The 25,138-nt window shown below is 45.5% G+C and overlaps 2 protein-coding genes across 2 annotated transcripts in view; one reads left to right on the top strand and one right to left on the bottom strand.

Annotated features, from left to right (window-relative positions):
• LOC146207197 (metabotropic glutamate receptor 5-like) overlaps window positions 1–25,138 on the top strand; it is a 386,410-nt gene that overhangs the window by 25,661 nt on the left and 335,611 nt on the right. The gene's annotated exons all lie outside the window — the stretch shown is intronic.
• LOC146207198 (uncharacterized) lies at window positions 8,709–9,792 on the bottom strand. Its single transcript, XM_084587089.1, has one exon. It carries the CDS (start codon window positions 9,581–9,583, stop codon window positions 9,032–9,034), a length of 552 nt encoding a protein of 183 aa, XP_084443215.1. The 5' UTR covers window positions 9,584–9,792; the 3' UTR covers window positions 8,709–9,031.

Here is a 25,138-nt window from a genome sequence, read left to right as displayed (position 1 = left end):
GCAAGCAACGAGAAACAGCTTGAAAAACCGTGAAGAAGCGAGAAGGTACACTCTCATCCATCCTCCTTCCCTAATTGCGGCGGCTGAGAGCCATCCCTTCAATCAAATAAAAGCTTTATTCATTCACCGACATGCAGCTAAAGGCACACGGTTACTCAAATTTGTGAAGCACAGCAACCAAGAAATCAGGTTTTCGAAATTCTCAAAAGTGATGTCTGTCTCTAACGGCTACCTTGGTAGCAGCTCCCGGTTGTAATCAAGTGCCTAACTGCAAAGAATGAATGGTAATTATCAGAATTTTGTCATGATTCAGCCTCTTCGTTGCCAGCAAACCAAAATACCTGGGTCATATGCTGACAGAAATTATTCCCTCATGCTGCATTTTGTTAGCGCCATTATAATTTCCACCCTGTGCAGGATAGCCCTGCAGGGCTATGCTGCACTTGTTCAGAGGCTAATGTGTCTCACTTCAAGGCAGTCGCACCAAGTTGCGCCAAGAACAATCTGAAGACTATTAAGTTCGGCAAAAAACGGGAAACTTAAACAGCACGAGAGGGGTTATATCGTATTTTCGCCAGCAGAAGTGGGCAAATAGTGATGTGTGCCCCCTCCTGTCGCGTTTGTCATTTCCTTCACTCACTGACTCACTCACTCACAGACTCATTCATTCATTCATTCATTCATTCATTCATTCATTCATTCATTCATTCATTCATTCATTCATTCATTCATTCATTCATTCATTCATTCAAGCAATCAATCATTCTGTACGACAACGAAGCCTAGAGTGATGTTTTAATAGGTTATCACTTTTCTTTTCTTTTTCTGTTTAAAATCAAACGTCGGCGAAAAATCTGAATAGGATTGATGAGAACGACGGGTGAACACAAAGAAAAGGGTCAGCTTTCGCCGTATTTTAGCGTCACCCAAATTGAGCTGTTCAATTCAGCGCCGGGTCGTCGAGGGAAATCAAGGCGGTCTCTATTCCAACTTCACCATTCGTAACTGCACCGTTCGTAACAGCTTGCGAGGCGCCTTTCGACGCGCCGAGAATGTTGAAGAGGCTTCCGCCGCCTAAGCGGTAACAAGAAGAATACCCATCGGCGATCACGAAAGCAGAGCGGCTGAATATATACACGCTCAGAATGAAATTCACTCCCACAATATGCGTAGTCGCACAAGGAGAGGAAAAGGGAACAATTCTTAGCCGGCTTGCCTATACACTGGAGGAAACGTATTTTCCTGACTGCCTTGCAGCTTGCCTCTCAATTGCCCCACTCTGCTTGTCAGTTTCCTTATTTTTATATAGCCCTCATTTCTTACTTCCGTAGCTCCTCTGGCCGCTTCCTTAAATTGCGCTATATCCCCCTGCAGCACAAAAACCGGAAGCTGATCGTCATTTCCGGCGAACCGCCCAGTACTTCCTCCCTTCCTTGGCTGCTGCATTCGTTTATTTTCTGCTCATTTTTCCCCCTATGTTGCGAACTTTTGATGTGTTTCTTGGCACCTCTCCCAAGACCTCGCAGTGCATATTCGCGGCGTTAAGAGAAGTATTTTTGTGTCGAAAAACGGTGCCCCGCGATTTCTCTCTCTCTTTCTCTGTCCTCGCGCAGCATCGATGCTCGGAGAGTGCGGCTTGCTAAGCCTCGCGGCAAGTAGGGGGCTCCGTTGATCCCTGCCGAAGAGGACCGGCCATAGACGTTGGCTTTCCGATATATCACCGTGGAAAAGCCCGCGCCTGCGGCCGGCTCCCAGAGGTGTCAAGCGCAGCGGTCAAGTTCTTCCGCACGCATGGCTCTTGGTGATGCGAGTGGGGCCATTTTTTTACGGTTTTATTTATGTGCTTCTCTTTTCTGTCTATTTCTTTCTTTCTTTTTTTTTTCCTTTTGATGATAGACGAAAAGTAGCAGAGATAGCTGCTGCCCTCAGGAAAGTGTTGCCGTGCGTCTGCCTGCGTGAGTGCAGGTAAGCCTATACCAATGCGCGCCAGATTTCCTGCCCATCGCTAAACATTCCCCGATTTATAGACCTGTATGTTTGCTAAAATGGAGATAAAATTGTTTTATCATTGTATTAAGAAAAAAAAAACGGGATTGAAATGTTTAGAAATATAGGCAAGCGTCCTGACTGGAGCGCTGACTGGGCTTCTGCAGTGTTGTTTTTTTTTCTTTCTTTCTTTTTCCGCTGCGAAGCAATTATTACTAGGGGCTATGTAACTAAATTTTATGTTTAGATTTAGGGGAAAAAATGTAATTACAGACGTCGTAAAAGAAATGGCGCACACATAAGGTCCTCCTTTAAGATTATGTCGCTACAGCGTTAGTGCCTCCCGTCTCGCGGCGGCTCCCGTTCCTGATCCCCATTCGCGCCCATTCACCTTGCTGCCCGCATATGCGGTTGCCTTTTATTTATGTTTCCATTGTCATTACTCATACACATTCATTCATTATTCATGCATACTCATTAGCATGCATTCGTAAAATATCTCGATGCGTGAAGGATGCAACATTGATATAAATCCAATGTAAAGAAGACAAAGAACAGAAAACGCTGCGGCATCGCCAGAACCATCGCTTGTCTCCGGCGCCCATCTCCCGTGCTGAAGCTGTGCCCTGCGGCTGGCAATTCGACCCTGCTGTGCCCGAATAACTGGCAGCGCTAGACGTTCAAACCAACTATTAAATCCACATTTCACCAAGCTTTAACCAAGCCTTACAAACGTGCCTATGTGGCGTAAGGTTAGCGACACAAGTGTATTCGTTTTATTGAAACTTATCGTCTTGCACGGTCAGAAGGCGTTCCGCATGCCTTTTATCAAAGAGGTCAGCTTTGTTTACTCAGCAAAATTGAATTTCGAGGGAACTCTTCCAGGCTTTGATGTCTTTATTTTTTTATTTTTTAGGGGGGGGGGGGGGGGGGGGGCTTTTTGCTGAAAAGAGAAATCCCCTCTCGGCGTTGTTGCAGAGGGCGCTTTTTACGAATGCCATATCTTATCGCTCTTACTCCTGCTGCTGTTCGCCTAACCACTCTCTGTTTAGAGAAGGAGAGAAATAAAAGGCAATATTTTGTTCCAGGTAGAAGTTATAAGAAACAGATATTCGGAAAAACCAGAAACAATGACATTCTATAAGCTACCTGAGACCACTCCGTGCTCTTCCGCCCTCTTTTAATAACTTCCAATGCTTTTGAGCTAAGCTATATTTTCGTTATTTTGTCTTTGTCGCCCGGTGATTTAGGCCAAGACACCGGAACTCCTGTTGGCCGACTTTCTGGTGGGCAGGCTATTATAATGCGATGCCTACTTTATAAAGAGGGATCTCATTTCCTGCCAAGCTACCTTTGGTAGGCAGTGCTACCTCTGAGCCCAAGCGGCTTTCGAAGGTGACTCTTACGCGGAGGTCGACCAGCTGGCGTATTGACCTATAGGCGCTGTGTTGCGCGACTAAGTTCTGCGATTAGAATGGATTGAGGGCATTTGGGCGAACATTCAACTGCTTTGCGAGAAAAGTTTTGCTTCAAGCTTGCGAACACTCCCTCTAGAAACAGAGGGAGGATTTATAGTCGAAGAGAAAGCGGCGCACATTTTTTTTTTCTTTCTTTCAAATGATTCTGCTTCGAACAGAGAGGCTTACGGAGAGCCAGTACGTCGTCGGACAGTTTTTGAAAGGGCATCGTAAATGAAGCAATTTTTTTATTTAATTGACGATGCAATAGCCTGCAGCATTTCTTTTTATTTATTTATTTTTTTATTGGACGGCTTTTGACGGGCTTTCTCAAGAAGACTACGTTGTATACTGATTCTGTATTGCACGATTTTCCTCCCTTAACAGGGGACTAGCTTGGTGGATGATTGGGAAAAATGTATTTCTACTTCTTTTTGAAAATATTTTACTCTGTTTTTGTGGAGATGCATACACATTCGTTAGCATGCATACCGCTTTGTTCTATGCTGTTCAGTCATTTTAGGGCAAAGTGTGAGAACTGCAATGTGAACTTTTGGCAGCATATTTGATCTTCAAAATTCTTCTAATCGAAACAATGAAAAAGGAAAAAGCTGTTTTTGGAAACGTGATCCACACTGCAACAGTATATTATGTGCGACGCTTTACTGAACGTAGTACCGCATCGAGTGCAGCCGTATATCTGTATACAATTTTAATATGTTACCGTCTCCTTCCCTTGATACACAATGATCCGTTAATTATTCTATTTTTCCACCATTTATCTATTTATTGTCATTGAGGCAGCTCTGCTTTTTTTTTTTTTCTCAGTCTCTCTACGGAGACTTTTGCGAAGTCAAACTTTCAGGCCGATTATGGAAACAGTTAGTCACGTCATTTAGCGATCCCGTTTAATCTTGTCTGCATCTTCAGCGGATATTCGGTGCTTGGAACAGGATTAGTCAGTCGTCCTAATGTGGCGAGCATTCTTACGAGGACAGTAGAGTGTGTGCCGTGTTCTTTCTGCAAAGAACAGCCGCATCTTAAAATCTACAACATGAATGGGCCCATCCTATAGCGACACGAACAAGCTTCGTGTTTGAAAGAAAGTTCCGCATCGACCGAAGACGCTTCGATTTTAGTCGAGATCAATGCCACGCGCTGTTTTTCGCGGGGCACTCGATGCGCTCCTCCTCTGGAACGATGGTATTGGAACCGGTGCTTGGAACAGGATTAGCCCAACTTCAGTCGTCATTCTTTTGTTTTGCAAAATCTCGTTCGTCGAAAGGAAACAACCTCTCCGGCCTGAGTCAGGCGTGAGGTAGAAACATAAATCCTATGTATTTGAACCGCGGTTAAACCAGCGAGCTCCCGAAAGCGTTCACATCTTAGCGTACCGCGTAGACTGAGTTTCCCGCTTGGCCAACGAGGGGAATAGAATGCTCAAGCATTTTGTTCTTTTCTGCATAAATAAAGCTTTTTCTCGGAGCTCCATCCTTTGTCCCGACTTCTGGATAGTTGAGGGCTCAGAAAACAACCTGCACACACTTGTCATGGGTACAGTAAAAAGCGTCAACAGCCCCTGACGTAAACGAAAGCATAGGTTTAGGTTCGCAGGCCGCCGGGCAGTCAGCCACGCGCATCTCACCTCGAGACCGCTCAACCGGCCGTCGTTTTGAGTGCTTTTGTCTCGTCGCCCCACCCCCATTGCCCGGCCGTCCCAAAGCAAGCGATATGCAGATTGCAGAGGGCCGTCGGGTGGTAAAGTAAAAACATTAGTTGTGGTTTAACTCTGGTTAGCCCTAGTTGAATTGCGGTAGCGGAAGCTTCTTTTGCCTGCTACATTATTCCCTTATCACGCCCCAACATTGTAAGGGGCTACATTATTGGGGACACTTAAGCTCATCCTTTAAGAGTGTGACGCGAGAGCGTAAACTACAAGCCCACATATAAATGAGAAGGGCTCAATGCTGCTGAACCGAACTACTACTACTACTACTACTACTACTACTACTACTACTACTACTACTACTACTACTGCTACTACTACTACTACTACTACTACTACTACTACTACTACTACTACTACTACTACTACTACTACTACTTCTTCTTCTTCTTCGCGGCTGTTCAAGGCCGTGAGCTACGTGACGGCTCGAACCTGGCGCAGTATTGCTATCGCAATAAAACCGCACCGGCAGCACAGACCCAGGAGGAAGCGTGAGCTCGGCGACGGAGCCCGTGTGTCACTCTCTCCAGGCATTGTTCGCATGCGGCTTTTTAAGAACCTTTTCGGAGAAGCTGTACTGGAACGGTGGAAAATGTAGCGCGGGGAAGGCTACAGACGTAAGAACACGTGCGAACCGTCGCGCTGAAATTTGGCGCTTAATTGGTCTTTGGTCGCACCTCGTCGTTCGCCAGCCGAGCTCAAACGCCGTGTGTATCTGTAATGCGAGCACGGCTAGTGGATGGGGCGTTTTATTGTGCCTTTGTACTTTATTGCTGCTGTTTGGGAGATGTATCTATCTGCCATCTCTTCAAGAAGATGAGCTGAAATTAGTTCGTGGAATGCACGCTGGGCTCACGATTCGAGCACCACCGTGCTACTGGTCTGTTCAAATTTGAAGAAAACCCTCCGATTGGTTCCAATAAACGCCTTCCCGACTGGTCCTTGTGATGACTCCAGAATGCTGGGACAAGTGATATAAGGGAGTGTTTTGGTGCGAAGAGGGGAGACTTGGGAAAGGGACTTTGGGTGGAGAGTCGAGGGAGAGTTCGGACCGGCTTAAGCTTTGCGCTGACGAGTAGTGCGACGCGAGATAAGTCGTCGCTCATGCAGGACAGGGTGTCTTTGAGAACGAGCCTTAGTCTGACGCTCCCGATCGTTCCGTATGGAAGCGACCGCCCTGATCGTAGTGTAAAAAAAATGTATATAGTAGTGTAAATAAATTCAATTTCACATTTGTACCAAGAAGACCGCACAACTGCGTCTTCCTTCTGCATGCAACGCGTCGTACTCCAAAGAACCATTTTTCACTGAGGACACTGACGTTGCAAAACTGCAATAACAACAGAAATCAAGTCTAGCTACAGTGTAATATAATTTTATTTTTGTTTTTTCGTTGATGAATGTGAAGTAACAATGATTCGTGGAGGTAATTGGTTAGAAAGCAGAAAAAAAAAAAACGGCAAACCACTAATGGGATCCGAGCCCACTAGCGTTAGATTTCTCATAGACTCGTTGTAATGTTTTCTGAACCACTAGTAGACAATATAAAATGTTCAAGAATGACAATAAACGATCTGATCACTGGAACTGATCCTGATCTACGAGTGGCATTACACAATCCGTTCACCGGAAGAGATCCTGGTCCTCAGTTACAAAGGGACCTGAAGGGGGCATAGTTGCGGGTAGAAGAAAGAGAAGTAAATTGGAAAGAGATTTTTAACAACAAATGTGAAATGTTTGAGTGCAAGAAACGCGTGAATAGAAATACTGACCGATGGATGCATTTTCACGCGCTAATGTTACACTGCAATCTATGAATAATGCCGAAATTACAGGCTTCCGGTTCATTTTAGTCCAACCTGCCAGGGTTGCTTAACGTTCACAAAAATCACAGTTTTGAAAGAGCGCAAACACACACGACCACTAAGGACAAGAGACGAGACACAAGCGCCGACTGTCAACTGATTTTCATTGGAGCAAGGCAACACCTATATACACAGCAGCTTACATAAGATAAGAAGTTTCAGTGACGCACGTGCGAGCAAGAGACGCAGGGAAAAAAACAAAAAATCAAAAAAGCAAGATGCTCAAGGGGTGAACATATTAGTCGCATCTAAAAAACAGACCTCAGCGTTTAAGAGAGATATCGAAGGCTTGCTAATGCATCTGTTGCCATATTTCGTGATATGAAAGGCTTCCAAGCTGAGACGTGCTGTCTTATCAATGCTCTTGCCGAGAATCTTCGTCTCATTAAATCGGGCCACGCAACCACTGCAATTACTAATATGCGCAACTAAATGTGCGTACTTGTCTTTAAAATTCTTAACATTTCTTGAATGGTCCCCTAATCGATCATTGATGCAACGGCCGGATTGGCCGACATACACCTTCTCGCACGTCAAGGGAATAGCGTAGACCACTCCCGTGGAACAGGTCACAAACCGACGTTTATGATTAATTTGGCACCCACTCTTCTGGCCACAGATGCGGGGGCATAGCCCTCCCAGCTTACTGGGTGCCGAAAACACAACCGGCACACCATGCCTGTTGGCCACTTTTTTTAAGTTGTGAGTGGTCTTGTGTAGGTACGGCACAACCAAAGGTTTTTCGGCCTTTTCCCGATTACAGCCGCTCTTTCCTGTTTCATGCTTCAACTTCTGGAGGAGGGTCTCACATACAGCAATCGAGCTCGAAGACGGGAACCCCGCCGCTAAAAGTCGGCTTATCTGATTAAGGAAGCTATTTTGCATTCGATGCGGGCACGATTTCTTGAGAGCAGATTCCATGCATTGCAATGCTATCCCTCTCTTCACAGTCTTGGAATGCGCCGAGTCATATGGCAGCAGATCTTTTTTCGCTCGAGGGTAGTAAGACCAACAAACGTGTGTTTCGCAGAATGTTAGTTCGAGATCTAAAAACTGTAAAACAGATGAGTCAGGTAGTTCATGAGTAAAATTTAACCCAAGTCCATGCTTTTTGAAAGCTATTAAAACTTCACCTATTGTAGAGGGGTAGGTGAAGGTTGTCTGTTTTCTTAAAAGCACTAAAAAGTCAACATATCTAAAATCTTTAAAATCCTTCCCCCATTAAAATGCTTATCTAAAACTTTGTCGACCTTAGATAAAAAGATGTCACACAGGGTGGGAGCCACGCAGGACCCAATACAAATGCCATCGCGCTGCAAATAAGGCAGGTTGTCAAGAACAATAAAAGTTGACCTCAAGTAAAACTGCAAAAGATCAGTAAAACTCTCCACAGACTAACCTGTCGCATTCTGGAAACACACGTCGCCGTTAGCTTCAATACAATCTTTTACAGCCAGCATTAGTTCGCCTTGAGGCACGGAATAGAACAAATCTTCTGCATTCGCGTCTCTTGTCCTTAGTGCTCGTGTGTGTTTTCGCTCTTTCAAAGTTTTCCAAAAATGAACCAACTCGCCCAAAAAGAAGTGTTAATGAAAAAGCACAGAAAACACAGTAGAGGCTGCGGCGACGTCTGCTTTACTTAAAATATCACTCACTGTAATGTCCCAGTGGTTGGATGATATCAGTCAGTCAGTCAGTTTATTTTCAGTTTTCTTTACAAAAAAACTGAGGGCGGCAAGATAAAAGCAGTCGTTACGACAGCTTGACAAGCCTCGCCACCCCTACAAAGAGGCAGTTTTGTAGCGACTGAATGGGCGAGATTGATAAACACTTGTTGTTACACACGGAATAGAAGGTAAAAGACGCATACACTCAAAATTATCAGGGTACATCGGACGTTCTAGAATAAAAAGAAAGAAAAAGAAAGGAAAAAGAAACATAGTGGTTACATAACATTACAATTCAATACATGTTTGCAGAAGCACAGTACAATCAATTTATTCAAGGAATGTGTTCCGAATAGCTGCGGAAGACATACTCTGCAACTGGTCATAAAACGGTGTGTTTAAATACTTGGGGAGTATATATTTTAGTGTAGAAAGACCGTAATTTGTTCGGCATCGCGGTAAAGAGTAGGTAGGGCTTTTTCGTGTCGTATACGGCGTTTGGTGTCGGGTAAGTACCACCATGTTAGAAAAGAATGTGTTGTTATTGGCCGTTGTTTTTTTATAGAAGGATGGAAACCTGTAGTCAAACATTTTGTTGATCGGTGTTATTTTGTATTGCAGGTAGATCGGGCTTGTATGTGCGGCATATGGCACGTTGGCAATTACACGAAGTACTCTTTTCTGCAGAATTAAGATCTTCTGGATGTTAGAAGCTGTAGTTTTTCCCCAAACAAGGAAGCAATACGATACATAGGAATAAAAGAACGCGTAGTAAAGGTGCAGCTTTGTCTTGACAGGAAGAATATACTTATTCCGTGCAATAATCGCGACATATTTAGAGAGAGCTGCGCAGACTTTGCTCACATGGGCATCCCAGGACATAGTGGCTGAAAACACGACACCAAGTGAGGTATCTCTTTGTACATACTCAATGGGAGCGTGAGCTAAATAGAGGATTGGCACATTGATTATGTGTTGCCCCTTTGGATGGAATAATAAAGCCTTAGTTTTTTTCCTTGTTTATCTTTAATGAGTTTAGTGATGACCAGTCTGATAATGACGTCAAAGTTGTATTTGCGTTGTAGGTTAGTTCTTTAATGTCCCGCGAAGAGAAGAACAAGCTTGTGTCGTCTGCATAGATGATGTATTTAACTAAACTGCTTATGTTGGATATGTCATTGATATTGCGAGCCTTCCGTGGATGTTCTTTAATTTGTATATGTCATGATCTTCCTCTTTTATTTGTACATAACATCATCATCGCCCCGCGGCGCCGGCTCCGTCACGCGCCTGGGTTTTGTCACCGGATTAAAACGCTAGACAAGGCATCGCTGGCCTTGCCGTCACGACCTTGCCGTCTCAACCTAGCCTTCTTCCACAATATATATGTCGAATAAAAACAGAAAATAAAAGATAGTTTGAGTGCTGGCAAATAGCTCGTGATGAGAGGTCTCACGTTGGAATGTTCAACGTGCAAAATTTCTCTGCGCTCTAATGAACCAACCCACACCGGTGGCGCAGTAGTTAATCGAGATTTCCTTCTACTGTGCCGGAGTTCCCGGGCTCGATCCTGACTGCGGCCGGGTGCGTTTTGATGGATGCGAAACGGAGAGGCGTCCATGTGCTGTGTGACGTCAGTGCACGTTAAAGATCCCCAGGTGGCCGAAATTACTCCGTAGACCTCACTACGGCACCCCTTTCTCTCTTTTTACTTTTTCTCCCAGCTTCTCCCTACCCTTACGGCGCGGTTCAGCTTTCCACAGAAACAAGTGTGACAGATACTGCGATCTTCCTTTCCTGTGCACCAATTATTATTATTATTCTAATGAATTGACTATCACTCGCCACACGGCGTGGTCATGAAGAACGTAAAAAGCGTCGTGTCGCTGCCTCTCCAGGTACCGAACATGCACCAATACAGCGAATTCATTATTGGTAACAACAAGAGTGACAACGACCGGTTCTGCAACACGGTTGCCAAACAATGACTATAGCGTCGTACGTCACGAGAAAGAGTGAGTAAATATCAAATCGCTGGCAAGGCAGCGGCGCTAGACAGTCAAGATTAATGCGGGCTTTTTCGGAATTAAGCTGGCGCGCACACGCGCAACTACGTTTCCGACGTTCCGCTGCGACGCGTGGCGCTTCCAAGCTGCTCTATACAGTATTTTATGAAAGGGTACCGTGAGAATGGGGGAAGCGTGTCTGGCTCGCCATCAGTGTACTACGCTCTGGAGTGCACTCACTCAAATGACGGATCGGCGGAAAACAATTACGTCGGCTTAAACTCGGTAATTAATTGCTGGTCCGAGCGCTGCCCCGTTTTCACCGAGAAACATACACATGAACGAGCTTGCGAGCGTATAGTGGGCGGACGCTTTCGGCTGTCCTCCCCATACTCTGTTAATTATGGATAATCCGGCGAAGTTGCCGAGGCGAACGCAAGCGCCGTGTCTCACCGGCGTGTCTGGAGAGGCGGGTGTGACGGCGGAGAAGGCGCGACGCGAAGAAGGCATGGGATGGAGAGGAAGCGTGTGTTTGCCAGTCGAAGGAAAAAGGGACGCGTGTCTCACGACGTGTCCGTCCGATGCAGCCATCCAGCGAAGGCCGGCTAGCTTTTGCGGAAAGCAAGGCGACACGCAGCTCACGGAGTCTGATGGCCAGGCATCTCCTCCGCTGACAGGACTCGCCAGTTCATGCGTCCCCAGCACTGCGCGTTATTAACAGAGCTTGGCTTCTCTTGTTGTTCTAGTGATCTACCAGATGAGCTCTTCTCACTTGACCTGTCAAATGCAGATTCTTTAGCTTCGAGCAAAGTGGGTTCTCTTGACAACAGCGAGTGGGGACTGCGTGGTTGGGCTCTTCTGAATGCCATCGATGCCGCGAACGATGACAGAGGCAAAACGTTTAGTGGCGCGGTATCCATTTGTACACGGCGTCGCAGCTAAAAACAAAAACGCGCTATCGGCCGCCGCAGTAAGGCTTAAATTCTTCGGCGCTAGCCAGCAGCTGCGCATGAGCATCGTTTAGTTTAATGTATAGTGAACTGAAACACGATAGTTTAATGGCGCGCCCTGCTTAGGATGACCCCTGCTGAAAACGAAAGCTCCTATAGAGCTTAATCACATGACGTCATTACAGCTCTGCTGGCAGCCATGTCACGCAACGCAAAACATCACAGAGCGGTCTTGCGGCGCTTTTGACACGGCATCGGGGAAATCCGAGTTCTAGTGGAATAACTTGACGGCGTTGCAAATCGTCTAAGGTGTCGGAAAAGCGAGTGGCGCGCAGCGCGCAACAATAGGAGTCGAATTGCTCGAATCTCAGCGGTCGGCATACCGGCGCCAACGCATCGGAAATTCGGAATGTAATTTTTTTTCTTGGTGATTTTAATTTCGAGTCGTACCGGTATGGCGGCTGCCGCAGTACAGGGTTGCTACAATTGCCACCCGCTAATCCTAAGCTAAACCTGATAATGAATAGTGTCTATACCAAACAAAATGCCCACGCGCTGCATGTATTGAGAACCTTACCGTGCTTATTTAATTTCCCGAGCTTTACTCGGATAACGTAAGAGCCAGAGGTAAAAAAGAGAAGAAAGTACTTTCTTAGTAATAATATCTTGATAAGGTACATTTTATCATTTCTTTGTGAAATGAAAAATTACTATTGATTAACTCAGTTACCTCACAATACGTCAGCAAGAAGCATCTGCAAGGCAGGTGAATAATTACTCATTAGCATCCATTAGTACGCAGTCATACGGCTACAGGGAAAAGCTACGCAACCGTATCATAAGCTTTATGTGGCCTTCCTTTGTGGCCGTATATATGGCTGTACTCGGGTAGATAATAATGCGTTTTTACCTCCTCAATACAAATATACGCCATCTTGGATGATTGTCATAAAGCATTTGTGAAGAGTGCGCTTCAAAGAGCGCCTGGCGCTTTCTTTTTCAACCGACCACCTATTAGAATTTTGGTTTGAGACTGCGTACTCTTTCTTTGGGACTGAATTTCACACGAATGGAAGTTGATGAAGAAGGCGGTGCACAGTTCACTGAAATGGCTTATCAACACCAGCGATGCCACGCTATGGCGATGGCTTCATTGTTTAACGCAACGGCCAGGGAAGCTGGTCAGCGTGCTTTCCAGCGAGTTCAAATCATGTTTGCGGCTGTATGCTATCTATCTATTATATATTTTACTTAGTATGCTCCCGTGACACGATGCGGGCGTGGCGTCACACTGTGACGGTAGCAAAATGGCTTCAGTGCCTCAGGTCTTCATACCAGGAATTCGTCGGTCCGCGATCTTTCGTTCGGCGCGTGCGTTATACCGCTGCGCATGAGCAGAACACAAGACGTGCTCTTCATTACGTCATGGATTCACTGGTTTCCCCACGAGAGCCCCTTAAACCTTCAGAGATGTGGCTCATGCTGCAAAACTTTCAGACTGTACCATCGATTCCCCTCTGGTTTGCGTCTCTAACGTTATCGGCGATGAAGCACCATCACGCCCAGGCCCTACTTCATGCAGACACTCACCGCCTGCCGCTGTTCGTCGTCGCCCGAGCCTCCACTTCAGGACTTCTGGAGGTCCGTATCACTACAGATGAGTGTGAGCAGCCCACAAAGAGAGGTGCCATGGGGTGCATATCTGACAACCCTTTTGCTACCGCTGCTGCTAAGCGGACCACGTGCTCTGCCCTTGTTCGTTCCGCGCGGGATTGGCCTGGGGGGATTTATGCCTGGTGCGCCGTACCTCTTCTGAGGAGAACGCCTGCAGGAAATTTAGGCATCCCTCTCTGCTCTCATGCCTTTCAGCTCGCAGAGGTTCTGGTGCCTCGTCATGGTTCACGCCGCCATACTGCACTACACTCGATATCGTCAGAGCTAGGGCCGCTATCCCGGGCTGAAGAAGAGCGCATTACGCTGGTGTCGGCACTGTTGGTCGGATTTTGGCACATCCGTTGCGGATGCTCCGCAGTATACGTGAGAGCCCCATAATGCATTACAAGATCGTTTCAGAAACTGTTTGTCGGCGGCGGTTACTTCACCTGTAAACAAAGACATAAATCATTTAATAGTGAGATCTCCGCCGACAAAGTGAAGATGCCACGACACGAGCCACAAACTTGCGCGCTGTCATTTCATGACGTCCATCTGTAGCTACGTGAATTAGCGACACCATTTTTCCGGCTTCGTAGATTGGACATCTAGAAACATCTTCTCGAGAACTGTATCAGACGTCATTGTCTTTATGTCATTTTGACAAGAATACCGCGAAGAAAGCACGCATTCATGAGAGCTACGCCAGCCTTTGGGCAACTCTTGTGCAATGGCAGTACCGCCTTAAACGAGTCATCGCCTACACGAGCCCTATACTTTGTGCCGTGCCAAAATAAACCAGTCCATCACCTAAAAAAATTATTAAAAAATGCCTTGCCGTGGTGTACGCGCTCAATAAATTTCGACAGCATTTGTGTAACGCGTACCGTGACCATCACTTCATTTCTTGGTTGGCAACCCATAGGCACTGTTCGGAACAACTTTTACGGTAGGGCTGGCGACTCCAACAGCTTCATGTTGCAGGTATGAAGCCGACTACATGATTCCTGAACGCATCATGTAGTCGGCACTGAAACTCACCGAGATTAAGGCGGAAATGTGTGTGTCGCTGAAAATCCTTGGCATCAGAGTTGTTGCCCCCGAGAGAAGTTCTTTAATGAAGTAATAAAATTCAGGAACAAATAACAAATCCTTGGATGTCCGCTAAGTTTGCTACGGAGGTTCTAGTATCCGAATCAAAGTAATCCAACAGAAAAAGTTATTGGATTTATTTAGGCGGAGATGGGAATCGTAACCTGGGCCTGTGAATTGCAAGACAGGCACGCTACACAAAAGCCAGGAAGACTGGCCAGTTCAAGTTCAATAAATGCGGGCACAGTGTGTGCGCGATACGAACGGCCCCCGATCCAGCAATCGCGTCCGATTCTTGAAGGCGGAGATTAGGCGTCCTCCAAGGTTTTAGACTTATCATGATACAGCACATGAGTACGAGCGCGGTGTTTACTCGTAACGTTTCTTTTTCCACTTTCACCACTGATCAGAACCCTGTTTACCACACGTGTATTTGTCACGCCGCTTTTTTTTTTTTCGTCTGTTTTATTTCTCCTCCATAGATGGCTATGCATGCAGCGTGTAGTGCTTTTGCATGCATACCTAAAATAGGTAAGTGAGCTGGAGAAAGTAATGCTTATAGTCCTTCACCATAAAATGGGCACCGAGCTGTGCAGCACAGCCTTGAAATATTGCAAAGCGAGACCGTCTGAGATAGGAAGCAGGCATTAATCTTTAAACGACGGACCCATCAAATGTAGATTCGTGAGGGAAATATTTCTTTTATGTCTGTCTGGCTGGAAAGTGCCCGACCGAGGTAACATAGCGAGGCAGGGGAGAAGCTGTTTCATCTCGGTCGTTTAGGCATATACGGGGCCCATCAAAAGACGATGACAAATCACGAAAAGATGAAGCTGACGTTCCGCGCTATCGACATGCCCACCGGTGTTGGAGTGAAAACCGATATCGTGACTGCGGAAGGACATGTCGTCATAGCTGCTTTTTCAGCTCTAGTAAAGGAATTGGAATTGCTGTTTCCTCTTCTCTCCCCCCTCAGGATATGGTTTACTCTCAAACAATTAAGCGTCTTGCGTAGCCGTTGCACTGAGGCCACCGTACTATATTTGTCGAAGGTTCGAACATGCGAACCATAAATGGTTCTTATAAAAACCTATCGTACCATTCTCAGCTTAACTGGTTCCAGTTGCCTGCACACATTCAGCTCCTATTTCCTTAACGAAAGATATTCCCGTCGAACAATGCAGATGTCGAAACGCCTTTTCTCTGAGGCTGTTGCAAACCAGTACCACTGCCGCTTCCACCTCTCTAGTACGGGTCTTGAAGATGGTGGTCCATCCCCTAAGATAATGAGCTGCTTAGCTATGCACTGGTTCCCAAGTCCTTTAAGCACGCAGAAGAACGGAAGCAAAATTACAGGATTGCACTTAGCTTCACTTAAGAGCTTAATGGCGAGAGACTCACCTTCTTTTTTTCTTCTTGCTCTTCTGTGAATCTCTTTTCTTGTTCCTTTTTCTTGCGTGTTTGTGTACACGTTATAATTTGATTAATTTCCTTTCTTTGGCTTCGTCATCTGAAACTGCTGCGACATCTTTACCGGGGAAATTATGTTGACGTCAGAACCTATTGCGATGTCACGCGGACACATTTCACGGAATCTCGCATAATCTCGCTAACATATCTCGGGAACGCGAGATATTCACCATGAGCCTAGAAAGGCTTTCACTTTAAAATTTCAGAGAAATTTATTTGAATACGTGTTGAGAGTGCGATCTGATTTAAGTCTTCTCGGCCCGTTTTTCCTGTTCCGTCATTGCCGCATACTTTGAACCAGTGCGTCGGTTAACCTTCAGCGACATTCGTCTGTGGTCGCCCTCTTCGCTTGCGGGAATATTTTGGCACAGGAGACACACGCGGCGTTTATTTTGGCGACATTTCAACCTGATACGCACATCTCTCCAGACACGTCTTCGCGCGATCAAACGCAGCTGTCAACAGGCCTTCCAAAGCACTCGGTTATGTCATGTGACCAGCACACCTTCCAACTGGACAGTGCCACGTGGTCTCATGACGCCACCTATACGCGTGCATCAACCAGTTCTCAGCCATGACGCGTGGTGTCACGACGCCACGCACCCCGTCGACTAATCAGCGAATGTTATGGCAAACAACGCTGGAAGGGATTTTCTCCGATTAAGCTTTTAAATCGAGGGTTCCAAGTTATTGCTTCTCTTGTGCTTTTTTTTATTATAGAACGTAGTAAACAAAAGCAAATAACGTCATTTTATCACCAACATTGATTTTACAATACTCGTGATGCTGCAGGGGGCTACCCAAAAGCCTCCATTGGCTTGAACAAGGTCAGCACTCCGTTTACAGCGGATTACCGCAGGAAAAAAAAAAAAACAAGAACAAACAAGCAGCGAGAATAAGGAAAAGCTTTGTAAGCATAGCGGCATACATATGTATAAAATTGTATTTAGTTACTAAATAACTCAATTAGCCTTATTAACCCTGTCCTACGTTTGCCGTGACCACGTTATCACTGCCAACATCCCGGTTTCATCCACCCAGCTAACTTTCTGCCGACCGCTGCTACGCTTACCTTCTCTAAGAACGGTTAGCGTTACTGATATCGGTTATCCTGCCTTCGAATTACAAGCCCTTCCCTTGATTTCGACCGGGATGTCATTAACATCGCGTTTGTTCGCTGACTCACTCTGCTCTCTTTTGTCTCTTAACGTTACATCCTTCATCTTCATTTCGAAATCTTGCTGCGTTGTCCTGAATTTGGGCTGAACATATTTCGTTAGCCTCCATGTTTCTGCCACGTAGTGGAGTGCGGGTAAGATACAACTGTTATATACTTTCCTCTCGAGGTAAATTGGTAAGCTGCCATTTATAATATGAGAATAATTACGATCTGCCCTCGATCAGATTATCATTCCTCTGGTTATTGTAGTTTCGTGTTGTGGATCAGCGGTCATTACCTACCCTAAGTAAGAATATTCCGTTATCAATTTGAGCGCCTCGTCACTTATCGCAAAGGGTGTTCCATTACAACAGTCCTTTACGAAATAGTTGTATGTCCACTGGTCTCCTTTCCCTGTCCGAGTCTTGATCAATTTTTCAGGTCGTCCTCTGAGTTAATTAGAAAGGCAATGTGATTGCGAATCACAGATTATAATAAAGCTTCAACCCTGTCCGCCGCTGTGAATCACTAGTATAATGTCCGCTGCGCATTGTTAAACTCTCGTGTAAAGAATGACTGAATGAGGAAAGTCTTCCCAGCCCGTAGCCAGTTACTCATACGCTGTCAGAAACTTCCGCAAGTGTGGCTGACTTATTTGTTTAGATAACTTTTGCCCATATATACGTTCTGAAACTGAGTGTAGAGAAGCTATAGTCGCTAGCCTACAGCTGAATATTGCACAAGCTGTTCAAAATGAAGCGCACTTCATGAATTTTTATTTCGTCTTTAATAAAACGATGCTTAAGAAGAACGGGGAGGAGAGGGTACTTCCGGCCTTTACTGGGTACGCTAGGCTTAGAGTTAACCTAGTACTCTTCTCTATAAGAATGAAGTGATCCACACTGATTCTCGCACTCGAAAAAAAAAAAAGTGTCATAGTGTCATTATTGAAGAGCGCATTTCATTCACTGGAAATCGTATTTCCACAAGTTGCTGATTATCCCCATGCACGTAAATAATATAAACACCACCTGCGTTGGATGTAGCACTAATGGCTATTACATCATGCTACAATTACATTCGATTTTGAAGAGCTAATATAACGTCGAAGCTTAGGGGACGCTGTGTCGCACATACCACGTTGTCTGTTATTCAGGACACCACGTTCCGGAATCAAACTAACGATATGTTCATTGAGCGCATACAATATGTCCATTAGGTACCCCCTCTTGAATCCATAGTTACACCCCACCTTAATGTTTCATCTCTATCATCAGTTATTACGCTTTTCTCCTCGGCCAACATTGTTAAAAACTGGAGTAAATCACCAATATCACTACAATATAAAACTGGCAGATCCATCATGTAATACGCTGTCTTCACGTAGTACGTATCACAGCAGCCCACCATTGCACAGGCCTTCTTCTCATGCTCGCGGATAATCGATGCTGGTGACTAGCTGTGAGCGCTTTTCATATCGCAGAATATGTCAAGGCGCAATAAAAAATACGATCAACAGTTAATAGCGGCGGTGACTAATTGGTAATGCTACGCAGGAGCTGCTGGTTTCGAATCTTGCTGCTTCGAAAAAGGGTTCGGTGTCACTACGGTGTTCCTAATTAGTAAACAGAGCTGCGCATTCCTTAGCCGGAAAAGCTTCGTAAAAGTCACACTCGGTGGATGCGCCGCGAAACATTTGTGGGCGGGAAGTTGGCAAGAAGTGTGCGGATCCATTTTAGGCGATGGAATGTGCGTTCGTTGTTTGCTCTCTACTGTCCATGAAGGAAGGCTGCGTGATTGATGTCCTCCGTTAAACAAGATTTCTGTGCTCGAGTCTGGGTGAACTTGTCTTTTCTTTGTGGAAGGAGCATGAAGAGTTTGGATGTGCTTTATCGCAAGTGACCGCGGCTCTACGCTTACCTTCGCAATAAGCGAGAGTCGGCGACCAATTCCTGCATTTCAATTTGTGAACCTTATAATAACATTCCAGTTCGTGCCATTACTCTAATAGTTAGTTTGTTTTATTTTGTCATTCTTTAGGCTATGTGGGAAAAAGTCCTTTCGTTTTAGGGTAAAAACCTGAATTTACTCGATCCTTGCTTCCTGAACAAACTTCCTAATATCGGGTCGAACTCGATTTCCACCCATTATTGCGTCTTAAAGCTAAAAACACCTTTAATGCCTTTGTTTTAATATAATTGGTCACGTTATGCCTCCTTAAACACAATGGCACCGTCCCCGCTCTGAGGCTCTTCTTTAAAATGGTCCGTGTTATATTTAATGAGTGCTTTCGCGGTGAACAATAAAAACAATCTCGCATGGGCGATGAAGGAAGGATGTGGTAATGTAAGGAACGGAATGTGTGTGATAAATCAGAGGAAATAAATATTTGATTTTAATAAATTATTATATATTTTTACTCTTGTGAACAATAACAGTTTTTTTAAACTCCACCACCATAATGTATTTTTCGAATATCCAGTTGTAGCTTTTATGGGATTTCAGATGATGGTTAATTAGTAAACGGAAAACGCGAAATTTCGTTGTGTGCTGCATGGTTGACATTTAACATTTTCTCTCTTAACGCAAAAAAAAAAAAAGAACATTTTTGAATTGCCAAGTTCAGAATTTTGAACCGAAGCGGGAACTTGCAAATGTCGGCGTTCTGGAAGGCTCCGGATTTATTTATACCGCCCGGGGCTCTTCAGCCTGCACTGAAATCATACAGCTCAAGCTGAAAGGCGTTTCTGCATTTTACCCCCATCGTAGTGCGGCCGCCACGGTCGCGATCGAACCCGCTACCTTGGGAGACGCAAAGAATGGAAAAGGAACGTAATAAAAAAAGAGATGCGTATACAACAATTACGTCAGGTGCAAGGAAATCTGCACAAAGACGGAAACGCGCATGCATGCGTTAGAGAATTTGCTCCTTGCTGGAGGAGGAAGAAGTGCCGGCGATGTTAATGACGAGACGCAAGGAAAGTAAGTGAAAAAAGGAACACGCAAGAAACAAACGCATCAAGCTGAAGAAGGAGTGTATACCGCGGTAAAGCTGCCCTTATCACGGAAAGCCTGCAGCCAGGAATTAAGAACGCAAAACTTTTTTTTATCCCACGAGGTATACATATCCCTGTAAAAAAGAGGCGCTATAACGAAAGACACGAGCAGAAATTTGTTCTAGCGATTCTAATTTAATATGCTGCTACACGTTCGCGCTCTGTAAGCAGAGAAGGGGCTTTACCGGAAACGAAGAGGAACGAAGTCTAACACATTTATTGTAGCTTTGTCAGAGAGATTCATCCTAACTCGTATTGTGCGAACAGAAAAGAAGACTAGATTTTCGAGGTGAGGGCCTTTTTGATGATTTCTCTTTCCTCTTGTTATTCTTTTTTCTTTCACCGGGGAGTTAGCGTCGCATCAACTTTGTTCGCGTGTGTTAACACGAGGTGTGAACGTTGACTTCAGCCAGGAGTCCAGGCGGAAGAGTAAACCGGTTAGGCATTCGCTCCAGAAGCTGTTTAAAAATAAAGACCAAGTTCTCTATATGCGCTGCAAAGATAAAATTTAGAGAAAATAGTTGAATCTCGGTTTTCATTTATGCCGTCTCCGTTTTCATTGTTTCCTCGACCATGCACTTGTAACTTTAAATTTCACAGGGCTGGTCGGAATAATCTGACCCGCTTATCTTTCTTATTTTTACTTGGTCCATCGTATCTTGGACGGAAACTAACGTTGTTTTTATATTTCTGGCAGCACCCTGAAGAAGAAAAAAGGCCGCTATGCCTCTTAAAAGGGAAGCGCCAGAGGGCGTAAAGATCCGTTGCATTTTTTATTATTATTCCTCTCGAAGTCTTCCCGCCGGAGATTAAAACGCTCGCGGCAGTAAAATTTCTATGGAGGGCTCGCGCCGTTCTCGCGCGTGGATCTGAGCCCTGGTTCTCCCTGCCAGTCGTGTGGCATCGGTAGCGAAAGGCGACGTAAAAGACGGCTCGTAATTAGCTGAGCGTTCAAACGAGCCCCGATAAGCCGCTGATGGTTTACCCGCCGAAAGTGCTCGTTCCTCGAGCTTGTAATGGAAAATTCTTAGGTGCCATTTAAAGCCGTTCCGCTCTCTTCGGCAGCCAAGTCAGGCAGGCGAGAAGATATCATCGCGCACCAACGCTTCAGGGAAGAGTGTGTCTTTGAGAATACAGAGGGTTTCTCTCGCGACCCATGGGATCTGTCGTTAAGGCCTGCTTGCCTTAGTTGCTATCACAGAAACCTTAGTCGGGAGTTTCGTAGAAAGGCTGGTTGAAGGGAGCTGACTCGCAGAGATCGTGTGGTCAACCAGCAGTTTCACCTTGACTAATCCACCGTGAGAGGCACGCAAAGTTGACTGGTAAAGGAAAGGGGAAAAATATTTGCCAGCACAAACGCTGCGGAAAGACATTGCCAGAGACTTTCTCCGAAGCACCTATATTCTTTTAAAGTTTTTATTCCCTTAATCTCCCAGTTCTACACCCATCCATCATCTTGCTTTCCTTTGAAGTCACCGAGGTGACATATGGGAAGCCACACATTATCCTACCGACGGGAGCATGCAATGCAATTTACGATATTGCGGGTTGGCTTTAGGTTTTATGGCGAGCTACCTACTGTGTGCCGCTAAGTATAGCCGCAAAGTGAAGTTGCAAACGTGGGAAGATATCGCCGGAAGCCTCGAACGCATTTCTGGTTTAACTAGAAGCCATTATCAGGCTTTTCCTGCCAGTTCTGAAGCCAACAGTTGCCGGGGTCGTTCTACGGAACCCCATGTCGCTACGCGCCGGCCCTCTAATGCTCTGCAGAAGTTAAGATCATGCGGGCAATAATCAGGAAATGCGAATATTTAAAGTCATAGCTGTCCCTTTTCGTTACACGCCCACGCATACCAAGACCTCCCGATCGCCGGGCGTCTCCTAGCTAGTTTGTAAAACGGAACCGTGTGAGCGGCTCACATATATAGGCATCAAAAAGGAGTAAATGAGGGAGCTGCTGAGCACTCAATCACAGGTGGCCGCAGCCAACGAAAGGAAGGGCGATCGGGCTTCGTGTAACCTCGGGAAGGAGCCGAAATTCAATTGCGGACACCCACGGATCACCTGCTCCCTCCAGTCTCAGTCGCTGGAAGGGAAGGAAGAAACTGGAAGACAAGGTGACCACGCACAGCGTCTTAATAGAAAAATGCAACTGAAAGGATAAAAGAAAGTCGAGTGCTAGCAGTGGCCGCGAGCGGAGTGTTCTTCCGGGTTAAGATCAACAGCGCCAGAAGCGGCACGGGAGGACTTTATCGCAATAAAAGGCCGAGTAATAACGACAGCGTGGACAGGGGGCGACACTCGTTTGGAGCTTGAGATGAGAGAAAAAACGCGCTCCAAGAAGGCGTCTTTTTCTCTGTCCCTAGTTATTCGGTTTTCGTTTATTTTTGCTCCGCGATTCCAGTGATCCAGGTCGTGTATGTTGCTAGAGTGAAACGCTGAGTGATCGGATGATAAGCCAGAAAGCAACTTGCGTAATATAAAAAGGAGCAAGTTAGGAACCTCGTGAGCACCGACTAGAACTATTCGCCGTGAGATCGACCTAGAAGTGGCGCCACCGTCGCTCCGATAGTGGGGATCGGCAGCCGGCGGCGCTCGCAGAAACCCACGCGGCGTATGTCTGCTTCCGAATTTACGGCGGATTTGTTGGCATTTAGAGTGGTCAGAAGTGCAGAAAACAATCTGTGGATTTCGCCAATGCAGCAAAAAAAGAAAAAAAAAAAGATACGCGGATTTTAGGAAAGCAAGGCACGCAACCATCCGTCTTTTAGATTTACGATTTACTGACATCGCTTTACGCACTTTTTGCGTTGTACGGCGCTCACAGGCCTGATAATTGGGCCTGAACATGACATACCTTATCGCCTTTTCAACAGCGTGCGCGTGTTTTATACGAGTGAGACGGGCAAATTTAGTGTCAAGCCCGCGAAGATACAAGGTTCGTGCTCTTACTTTTGAATGAATCGAGGCAGCCTGGTTCATTACGTCGTACTCAAATTTGAATCAAGGATTGAGCAGGTTAAGTAGCACTGACAGCGTACTGGCCGACGGGTTGCCGTAGACTGAGTGGACATCAACTCTGGCTAGACAACCAGGCAGAAAGTATTCCCCAAAAATGATCAAGATTATGCCGACACTGTACATGAAACCTCGCCGCGCAGGAAAGCTGACTGCTTATTTGTAGAGCGGTGAGTGGATTGAGTTTGCCGAGTTCACATAAGGCAGGTGCTTCTTGCGGCAGATAACGTGGTGTTGCACTGTGAAATGACTCTAAATGATTTCCTGAAACCGAGGAAAATATAAGAAATTTCTGATGTGCGTGATGTTTATAAATGGTAAATTAGTAGTGCATTATTTTTTCAATGACATTGAATTTCACCATGTGACAGAACTTTTACCCATTTTACAATTCATTTAGGGCTGTCAGCGATTCATTTTCAGTAACGTTGAAGTGCAAGCGACGAATCCGTAGCTGCGAAGACATCGTAAAAACTGCGCTTGGTAGCTCTAATGTTCTGGCAAGGAATTTTGAAGGCTCAATATTTCTTCATCATTAAATGAGCAGTTATTTGAGGCGGTTCTGTCATTTACTTTCAAAACAAGTGCCGGGTATAAAACCATCCTCAAAGAAATGGAGTTCATCCTATCGTGTGACTATAAATATGTATTTATTGCCGAACTAAACACCAATGGTTAAACCCGTATGAAGCTATTTTAGTCCCCTTGTCAGAAATAACCAGTTTGCTCGAAAGAAGGCAAAGACGAAAGGATGTTTTAATGATTTTATTGGGCTACCAGAATACATGTATCTATGTATATTATGTAATATTTAGTGTAACAGGTGCTGCTAAGATTTGTTTCTCAAACGTTCGAGCATTTCTGTAAACAGAAATGTGCTCATTACCACTGTTACGGATGCGCAGAAACTTTCAACTGAAAAAAAAAAAAAAGAAATGAAATGCATATATTGTTTCAACACGCCATGTGACATCGGCTATATGAAGGATGATGTAGGCGCGGGCCTCGGTGTCGTTGACCACGTGAGATTTTCAACGTGCAGTCAGATCCCACAGCCGAGGAGCGCCTTTCAAAACGGTCGGGATCGAACCCCCCGTTCTTGAAACCAGCAGTCGAGCGCCCTACCATTGACAAAACCACAACAGAAGTTTAACAGCAAAAAAAAAAAAAAAAGAGAAAGAAAAAGTACTCGGACAGCTCTATCGTGGGTACAGAAGGCACAAAACGGCCTGTTTGCTATGCAGCGGTCTGCGGTGCTTTGACACGGCGCCTAACGACAGCAGCCCTTCGTGTAAGACACCGCGACTGATGATGTCCTTTCCAGCGGGACATACTCGGTATGGACAAGTATTTTTTATTTTTTTTTTCAATGAAGAGTGGGTAATAGCTTGTTCATATTTCTTTCGCAAGAGGCAGATAGGTAAGCAAAGGCGCACAGGCACCGCGAAACAAACAAAAAGCACTCTTATACACGTAAATCACTGTGGGATTACACGCGACGCGAGCACGCATCCACACTGGGTAGGGTTCACCGCTGTGCCTCTAGGTGGCGACTCTGCTCGATCTCGAGGCCAATACTGCGCTCGTGATGCATATAAGGAGCGAGTGGAATCAGTAAGATTGCTGAGCGAATGGCACTCATGCTATAGGGTTACTGAATGAACAATTTTGCTCAAAGCGACGCAGTGAGTGAGTGAGTGAGTGAGTGAGTGAGTGAGTGAGTGAGTGAGTGAGTGAGTGAGTGAGTGAGTGAGTGAGTGAGTGAGTGAGTGAGTGAGTGAGTGAGTGAGTGAGTGAGTGAGTGAGTGAGTGAGTGAGTGAGTGAGTGAGTGAGTGAGTGAGTGAGTGAGTGAGTGAGTGAGTGAGTGAGTCCTTCTCTATGCGCTTGAGCCCTCGTGTAAATATACTTCAGGCGTTCTTTCTTTATATATGACAGTGAACATGTTCATATGCACAACGACCTCAACTAGTTTTCTTCCGTTTTAGCTCCGTTTTCATCCTTTCCATGTATAGTGTCGCCGACCGGACATTTC

The sequence above is a fragment of the Amblyomma maculatum genome, chromosome 1, assembly GCF_055883805.1.
Source record: "Amblyomma maculatum isolate TAMU_Amacu chromosome 1, ASM5588380v1, whole genome shotgun sequence".
In the NCBI taxonomy this organism is placed as follows: domain Eukaryota; kingdom Metazoa; phylum Arthropoda; class Arachnida; order Ixodida; family Ixodidae; genus Amblyomma; species Amblyomma maculatum.
Note: the sequence above shows the minus strand (reverse complement) of the source record. Positions and strands in the feature narration are given on the sequence as shown.